Source organism: Octopus bimaculoides, chromosome 19, assembly GCF_046866305.1.
Source record: "Octopus bimaculoides isolate indiv1 chromosome 19, ASM4686630v1, whole genome shotgun sequence".
NCBI classification, from domain to species: Eukaryota; Metazoa; Mollusca; class Cephalopoda; order Octopoda; family Octopodidae; genus Octopus; species Octopus bimaculoides.
Genome location: NC_142946.1, coordinates 47912304 through 47921636, shown reverse-complemented (window position 1 = coordinate 47921636; position 9333 = coordinate 47912304). Strand labels below are relative to the sequence as shown.

General features: G+C 36.3%; 2 protein-coding genes and 1 long non-coding RNA gene across 5 annotated transcripts in view; 2 read left to right on the top strand and 1 right to left on the bottom strand.

Moving 5' to 3' along the window:
* Positions 1-2176, top strand: part of LOC106868358 (WD repeat-containing protein 44) — a 59950-nt gene extending 57774 nt beyond the window's left edge. For all 3 annotated transcript variants that reach the window (XR_016237435.1, XR_016237436.1, XM_014913573.3), the window contains 2 exons: positions 661-788; positions 1470-2176. Coding sequence is in view for 1 of the 3 variants with exons in the window: in XM_014913573.3 (XP_014769059.1) it covers positions 661-788; positions 1470-1654 (313 nt within the window). In the remaining 2 variants the exon portion in view is untranslated. The remainder of the gene's footprint in view (positions 1-660; positions 789-1469) is intronic.
* Positions 2177-5762: 3586 nt separating this feature from the next.
* On the bottom strand, positions 5763-8094 carry LOC128250112 (uncharacterized). The gene is made up of 2 exons (XR_008266234.2): positions 7973-8094; positions 5763-5970 (listed from the first exon to the last, which is right to left on the bottom strand). It is a non-coding gene; the product is annotated as an uncharacterized LOC128250112 (long non-coding RNA).
* Positions 6819-9333, top strand: part of LOC128250110 (beta1,4-N-acetylgalactosaminyltransferase B-like) — a 63915-nt gene continuing 61400 nt past the window's right edge. The window contains exons 1-2 of the mRNA XM_089337571.1: positions 6819-8059; positions 8397-8530. The gene's annotated coding sequence lies outside the window, so the exon portion shown is untranslated. The remainder of the gene's footprint in view (positions 8060-8396; positions 8531-9333) is intronic.

Genomic DNA, 9333 nt, shown 5'->3' with positions numbered 1-9333 from the left:
GCTGATAATTAGGAATTAGAATTAAACTACAAGTAAAGTGACAATAAGACTAAGACTACAATATAATCCTAAATTATAGGATCATTGGTACAGCTACAATAGTAAGGTGAAGGTATAATTTTTAAAGGGGACGGTAGAGTAAATTACACAAGTTCAAAGTGAAAAAGATAAAACCAAAACAAAATTAAAAAATTAATTGTATTTGTTATCTTGTTGCAGTGTGATAATATGCAATGTGATATTCTTTTCTACTCTAGGCACAAGGCCCAAAATTTTGGGGGAGGGGGCTAGTCCATTAGATCGACCTCAGTATGCAACTGGTACTTAATTTATCGACCCTGAAAGGATGAAAGGCGGTGAGCTGGCAGAAATGTTAGCACACCGGGCGAAATGCTTAGCGGTATTTGTATTGGTTTCATTCATTGGATTGTGTCTAATTTGGAACTGAAGGGGTGGGGTCTCTTCTATGGTAGAGTCAGATACCTTCATAACTTATTTTACAATCAGCAGAAGAATGAAAAGCAAAAGTTATTTCAACTAGATGAACAAAGAATAATGCATGATGTGGCCTTCTGCAGTTTCCAACTATCAAGTTTTCTGTAAATTTGAACTATATGTATATACACACACTATATGTTTTCTCTCTCTCTCTCCCTCCAGTACAAAAGGAAAATATATTATTTGTGGTTCTGAAGACCACTTCATTTATTTATGGAAAACACATCACGATTATTATAAATTCTCATCTGCTCGTCGAGATCGCAATGATTATTGGGAAGCCATCAAAGGTAATACATTCCTCATAATTTCTTTCTCTGTTTTCATCAATTCTATGATCTTAACCTGATTGAGAGCATGACTCATTCTGTGTTTGCCCCTTTTTAGATATTTCTATGGACCAGTGACTCCTCTTATATATCCTTTTTACCCATTTCAGTCATTGGACTGCAGCTGTGCTAGGGCACCACCTTGAAGGGTTTAGTTAAATAAATTAACCCCAGTGCTTATGTTTTAAAACATAGTACTCTTTGAGTCAGCTTCTTTTGATCAGGTACCAGACAAGGATTCTGGATTATTATTCCGTTTTTTTTTTTGCTTCATTTTCGAGAGCAGTCAAGTTCATTTTTAGTATTCTCATTTGTGAGAGCAATTGAACTTATTTCAGATATTCTCATATTAAAAAATCATCTCCGGCTACTAGTTGAGAGGACATTGGTGTTGCTTTGGCGGAGGTTTGCGCTCTCTGAGTGTTCTTGTTATTCTTATTTTATATCCTACGTCTGTCTGGAAATCTTTCGTCACACATCTTGTAACAAGAATAATTATAAAATAAATCTTAAATAAAGAATGAATATATAGTGCATATGTTTATTTGACAAAAAAAAAAAAAGGGAAAAAGACGACCATCCCAAAATATAACAATTATTGTTTGATGAATGTTCTGTTAATGGTTGGGTTTTTATTTTCAGTCCATAATGCAGTTGTAACAGTTGCTGTTCTTGCACCCAATCCACAATTGATGATCAAATCCAACACTAATACTGGAACATCAAGCTCAGATTCAGAAATATCGGATGAGAGAGAGATTATTGTCAGTGCAGATTTCACAGGTGCTGTCAAAGTGATGCAATGTAGGATAAAAAATTCTGCTTGAATCGTTGGAACCAATCTCCTGTTGTTATAAACTTCTTGCTCAACTCTCGACTGTTCAGCAGTATCTCAAATGCTAATCAAATCTTGATAAATGGTTTCTCAATAACACATGAAAATACCAATTCCATTTAACAGAGCGGCTGATTCAAGAAAAGGTGCCAAGCTATATAAACATATGCTCCTAAAATTTAGTTTCATCTGGCTAAAGATAGCATCAGTAAAACAGATATAAAATGAACCAACTCTTCTGTTATTCTACAATGTTATCTTTGCGGATATCCTTCATGCAGTACCAGGGCATTGTTGATTTCTTTTGAGTAATTGTTTCCAAATAATAAATTTGTTTTGGTTAAGCCTTTTAGCACTTCTGCTAAGAGCTAACTTGAACTATGACCAATATTTCTCGTATAAAATTCACATGTTAATCTGTGATACCACTGGTTAATACTGAAACAAAAACAATCTTCCTTTAAAATATATTCCTTTTGAGTATCGATCTTTTAATAAAAATCTAGCTTCTATATCTCTGTATTTTCTCTTTCTCTTTATTTTTTAACCAGAAATTTTCCCTTTTCAGAATTCCTATACTAAACTTATATTTGATACCATTATTTGACTTATATGCAAATTATTTGCTAATTTTAAGATTACTAAATAAGTACTGTGAAGCCACATAGCTCAGTGGTTAGAGCATTGGACCCATAATCATGAGGTAGTGAGTTCGATTCCTGGACCAGGCTGTGTGTTGCATTCTTGAACAAGGCACTTTATTTCACATTGCTCCAGTTCACTCATCTGTAGAAATGAGTTGCAATGTCACTGGTGCCAAGCTGTATCGGCCCCTTTGCTTTTCCCTTGGATAACATCAGTGGCATGGAGAGGGGAGGCTGGTATGCATGACCGACTGCTGGTCTTCCATAAACACACTTGCTTGGACTTGTGCCTCGGAGGGGAACTTTCTAGGTGCAATCCCATGGACATTCATGACCAAAAGGGGTCTTTCCTCTTTTACCCTAAATAATACAAGTGCATGACCCATTGTTTTATGTTTGGAATAAGTAATGCTATGCTTCATGATGGATGGCATTTTTCCTCACTAAAGAATGTGCTCAAGGTAAAGGTAGACAATATGATACGCAACAGACTCTTCGGTAGCACCATCCTACCTGCACTCTGATATGCAAATGAGATATGGACTGCTATTATGAAGAGGATAGAACATTGACTGGCTGAAATAAAAAGGGCCATGGAAAGATCTATGGTAGAAATATCATTATGAAAGCACTAGCTGTCCCCGTGCTGTCAATAATGACGGCTAATTGTAGTAATATTATATATAAATAAGATACAAAATAAGGTGCATAATAATCACACATACAAACATTCACATGCTTCCCTTGTACATGTACACACATATACTCACATAGAGTTGAAATGCTGATTTTTTTTTCACCCTTTCTTTCCTTATTCATCTATCTCCCCTTCCTTTCTCTCATTGCTATTACTTTCTCTCATTCCCTCTCAGTCAGGGATATTACTCTCACTACTTCTCCTTCACTGAATTACTATCTTCTCTCCTCCTCCGGCATGATTCTGGATATATATATATATATATATAAAGTTCAAAAAAGAAAAACGACAAAAAAACAACAACAAGAGGACGTGATACACATTGTGTTACTGGACGCCTCAGGAAAGGAAAGAAAGAGAATTTGACGTTTCGAGTGGAGCTCTTCGTCGGAAACATAAGAAAGTCCAAAAAAGGGAAAATGGAGGAGTGCGTGCTCGCGGGTCCGTGTGTGTGTGTGTAATAACAGAACGTGTATGTGCGTATGTGTGTGTGGTTTGGCTGTTTATCTGTTAGTGTGTGTGTGTCGCTTAACGTTGTGGAAGGAATTAGTAGCAGGAATAATTTGGGAGTGGTTGTAGATGATGGTCAGTAGAAAGTGAGCAGGCAGTTTTTGAGTATGTGTGTGTGCACACAAATATATAAAAACACTACGCTCATTATTATATTAGGAAATATCTGAAATGAGATAATTCAAGTGGAGCAAGCGATGTGATTGCAGAATTCTGGAAGCACAAGTTATGATGGGCCACACGTTGCAAGGCTCACAAAGAACAGGTGGACCTGCACAGGTGCCATGTGGTATCTAAGAGATTGGAAAAAGGTTACTTGGAAAGCCTCCACAATAATGGGAAGATAATTCAGTGAAGTAATTTGGGCCAAGATGGAAACAAATGGCATAAACAAGACAGAATTGGAAGCACATTGTGATCAGTGGTGTACAATAGCATATGATGGCCTGAAAATAGGCATTGAATTTTCATTGTTTCTTGAGTTGTTGTTGTTGCAACTCGACTATCCCAGCTCACAATTTTTGACATATTTTTACGATTTTTGTAAGATCATTATTTCTTTTTTGTCGAGGTATTTACATTTCCACGTGAATTAATTAAAACTCTCCGTGAGAATGTTTTTTTTTTTTCACTCTGCATCCATTTGTTTTTTCCTCATCGCCACTGTTGTAAAGCGGTCTTTTGCCTCTGTTGTATCTGTCTTTTGATGACAGTTGTCACTTCGACAGATATTGTTATGTTCCGAAGTCATTGATAGAATGTTTCCGTCTGACACTGTACGACCCCCAGTCGTACAGTGTTATTATCCTCAAAAGGTTGGATTGTTATAATGTCCACTCAGTATCACAGTAGAATTACTGCATCAGCACAGCCATGACTATCAATACAGTCTACACATTCTCTTTTTGACCTTCTCCTGTTGACTGGCCACTGGTCTATTTCTAATGGCTGACTACTACCACTTCTTACTGGGATGGGTGTACAGTTTCTCAACACAACATATAATAAATTCCTAATAGAGACATACATACATACATGTATGGACAGGTATAATATCTTCCACCTGTAAATCTTCAAACATAGATTCAAAATAATACAATTAAATATTTGAAAAATTTCTTTATATGCCGTCTATAGGATTTACATAGAGTATTAAGAGATTCAGAGAGAAAAAGAACGGATAAAGAAGAGAAAATAAAGAAAAAGAGAGATAAATAGAAGGAGAGTAAAAGAGATAGAGATAAGAAAAGTTTATGTAGGGAGGTATACAAAAGCAAATTATTAACATCATCCTATAATGTCTGTTTTCTATAGCTATTGGATCATCATCATCATCATCTAACGTCCACCTTCCATGCTAGCATGGGTTGGACAATTTGACTGAGGACTGGTGAACCGGATAGCTACACCAGGCTCCAATCTGATTTGGCAGAGTTTCTACAGCTGGATGCCCTTCCTAATGCCAACCACTCCGAGAGTGTAGTGGGTGCTTTTACGTATCACTGGCACGAAGGTTAGTCAGGTGGTACTGGCAATGGCTACGCTCAAAATGGTGTATTTTATGTGCCACCTGCACAGGAGCCAGTCCAGTGGCACTGGCAACGATCTCACTCGAATGTCTTTACACATGCTAGGAAGGCAACACTGGGCACAGGTGCCATCACGATTTCGCTTTCGCTTGCCCCAACAGGTCTTCGCAAGCCGAGTTTCGTGTCCAATGAAGGAGACGACGTTGGCATGGGTGCCAGCCGTCGAATTTAGTTCGATTTCAATATCACTTGCCTCAACAGGTCTTCGCAAGCGGAGTTTAGTGTTCAATGAAGGAAGGTACGCATAAGTGGGCTGGCTACACCCCTGGCAGAAGCCTTGGATTTAGGTCTCACTTGGCTTGCCGGGTCTTCTCATGCACAGTATATTTCCAAAGGTCCTCAGCAGTCACGGCCCTATATAACTTAGAAATGTTTTGGTCAAAGATTGGCCCAGACCATGTCTTAAATGTATGTCCTGGAACAAAAGAATCTAACTTGTCTTTTCTATGATAACCTCCAAATGACCGAAGAATTCTAACTCAAACAAAGGAACCAAGATAAGTGTCACAGATGACCTCATAAATTTTCTTTTGATTCTTGACTAAGAATCCAAGAAACAATTTCTCCCATCTATATCTATTATAAATTCATATTATTATTCATTCATAAAACATATTCACCATATTTTGGTAAAGCACATTAAACACAGAATTAAAATGGTACTGCATATTCAAGTCTTTATTTTAATACATGATTACTCTGCAAATATAAATCCCCAAGAATTTCAACATGTTTCAAAGAAAACATCCACATAATAGCGGTTCGGCAAAAGAGCCTGATAGAATAAGTACTAGGCTTACAAAGAATAAGTCCTGGGGTCGATTTGCTCGACTAAAGGCGGTACTCCAGCATGGCCACAGTCAAATGACTGAAACAAGTAAAAGAGTAAATATACATTTCATTACCGAAATACACAAATATACCACAATGTAACAACTTGAATTATAATCTCTTCTATATAAACTCTGTGTGTGTGTGTGTGGGGGTGGTTCCTTTTCTCAACATAGCAAGTTAGTTGTAAATAAGTGTCACTGACATCTAAGCAGTGTCATTCATTTTCAGTATTCTGCAAGAACATGTCTGGCCATCTGAAAATATTAGTACGCTTGGAAACAGGTGAGGGTTGATGACAAGACCTGCATCTGGCCGTAGAAAAGATTACCTCAATAAACTCTAATTCATGAAAAAGAGGATGTTAAAATGATGATGATGGTGATATACACACATACACATGTATATACATAACCATATATACATACATACATATATACAGGGCCAGCTCTAGGCACCCCAGGCAAGAAGTACTTCAGCATGTACAAGCTGACAGTCATGGAAATTTCCTTCTTTTTGTCACGTCTTACTTGGCCCTCCCTAGCACATGGTACCCTGGGTGATTGCCCAAGTTGCCGGAACCTTGAACTGGCCCTGCATATATATATGATTGCTAAGTACTCGAGAGATATCTAAATATACAGTGTAAATATTCTACAGCACAGCAACAATCGATAAATCCATAAATAATGTAAATATATATATACATAGGTGCAGGTGTGGCTGTTTTTTAAGAAGCAGCTTGCTTCCCAACAATAGTCTCAGGTGGATTTACAGACAGGTGGCATATGGCTATCTGTTCACCAAGCTGCTTCTCTTCCTCCTACTATCCCTTGCCAACCCTCAAGTATTTATGATATCTAAGAACTAAAATCTGATCTCACTGTGTTAAATGAAATTATTTATGCATCTGCTAAGGCGATTGAAACCAGTTGTGTGCCTCTGAAAAAGCAAAGAAACACAAATCTGAGAAGAATTCTAAACTAGAGAAGTAAAATAGAAAAAGAGATTGAAATAATGAGAGATGAAATATCAATATTAAACGAACTCATTTGTGGAAACAATGTGAAATCCAGAAAAGGAAGAAAGATGAAGAGAAAATATAGATTCTCACCAAGAGAAGAACTGCTTTCAACAAAAGAAACACTGCAATAAAAAGACCAAGCAAATGCTCAAAGAATATGAAGATTTGAGAAGAGAAACAAGTTTTACAAGCATATCTTGTTGATATTCCCTCAAAAATCTCCAATTTTTTGTGAGAATTGAGTTTAAGTGTGTGGCACAAGGCCAGCAATTTTGGGGAAGGGAATCAGTCGATTACATCATCAACCCCAGTACTCAACTGGTACTTATTTTATCAACCCTGAAAGGATGAAAGGCAAAGTGGAATTTGAACTCAGAATGTAAAGACAGATGAAATACTGCAATGGATTTTACCTGGCGTGCTAAGGACTCTGCTACCTTGTCACCTTAATAATAATAATAATCCTTTTTATTAAAGGCACAAAGCCTGGAATTTGGGGTTGAAGGGACGAGTTGATTACATCGACCCCAGCGTTTCACTGGTACTTAATTTATCTATCCCTCTTAACTACATTTTGTCACCACTGCACTTAACACTTGCCCTTACTGTGACACAAAGCTGACGACCAGCCAGATTCAGAGATGTCACCTTTTGTATTTCTCTAACCTTAATGATAACAATAATGATAATATGATGATGATGATGACGACGACGACAACTATATGAATATGGTGATTTGTGGAAATTGCGGGAAGTATAAGTGTGAATGTTCAAATAACGGGGGAAAGATGTGTCAGGAATGCAGGAAATAAAATTTGGGAAGGTTTCGTTGATGAATATGATTAAAATATGTTAATAAAGATTTTAAAGTGGGAATCTATCCTTTTCTTATTAATATCGTGTGGTAAGTGAGAAAATCGAACCGGTTTTACCAGTTGTGACAAAAGAGAAAGTTGCATCGGAAGTAAGATATACAGTAAAAAAAACTCGTATGAATTTAAAAGGATGACCGTACCTTGAAGTTAAGAGCGGTTTCAGTTACTGACATTACTAGATGTAAGGAGCACCAGAATGAAAACAGTTGAAAATACATTTAACACAGGTATTAATACTGATTCTGTAAATACACTTAATGGTGATATTATTGGTCTTCGAGAAGCAGGTACATCATGTCTTCACATCAAACGAAATACTAGAATTCTCGGAGAATACGAAAACTCCTTTAATACAGGTGATGTTGGTTCTTGTGTACTGGTGGCATAAAAGTTCATGACTTGGAGAAAGTATAAGAATTCAGCAAGATGTTAAAAAGAAATGTCTAAGCATTTTGAGATGGAATAATATGATATTTACAGTTCTTTTCATTTTTTTTTTTTATTTTGTTTATTTTATGAAATTACATTTTCATTCATTATTTGAATATTGTTATCGGTTACTAGGCGTCTGCGATTCATCAATAACGGCGTTTGATAACAACAACAACAACAACAGAGAATTATCAGAAAATTATAACAAGGTGATCCCTTCTGAAGAACCTTCGTATTGTCATAACGAAATTTCCAACAAACGATCGGTAAGTGTTCAATGTAAATACATTATTTTCTTCATATTTTGGTGGTGGCTGTCAATTAGATGTTCTGAAGTCTGTGGGTAGTTTTGGGACGAATTGGCAATAATAATTAAAGGACCCGGTTCTTAATTTGCACAGGAATCTGCTAATGAAATATTTTGAATGATTTTTCACTTATTTGTTCAACGTATCCACCACTTTCATTTTTATCAAAGAAATGATGAGACACTGACCAAGCATTTAGCAAGTTTTTTTGTTTTTTTTTAACCTACACGATATGCCGCTAGTTGTTTCATAAATAAAGGGTGATTTTCATACTTGATATATGAATTCAGTCTTCATTTCTCCGAAGAAAAATTTAGCTTACTTGTGAAAAAATTCAAAACGAACAGATACACAAAAAAAGTAGGAAAAGAGGGAAATTTTGGCAAAAAACTTACAAGGAGTTCCAGCTAAAAATCAATGGGTCTCCTTATTCGTCAGTTAATGATGATGATAATGATGACTTCTTTATTAGCTACAAGTATTCAAAAGATACAGTACAACAGACATTAAGACGAGGATGGTGGTAAAATACTTATGGGGTTTGTCATCTAGTCGTATTAAAACGTGAGGAGAGAGAAATTATAGACAGATAAATATTTAAAAGAAAAACATGAAATACACATTAAATAATAAAGAAAAACAGCCAGTAATCAAAACGATATATACATTGAATTTTTAAAAAAAAAAACAATTTTTAGGGTGACTAAATTGGACAGCAGCACCCGATAACTTTGCTCTCCTGCCATTCCTGGAATTGAGAT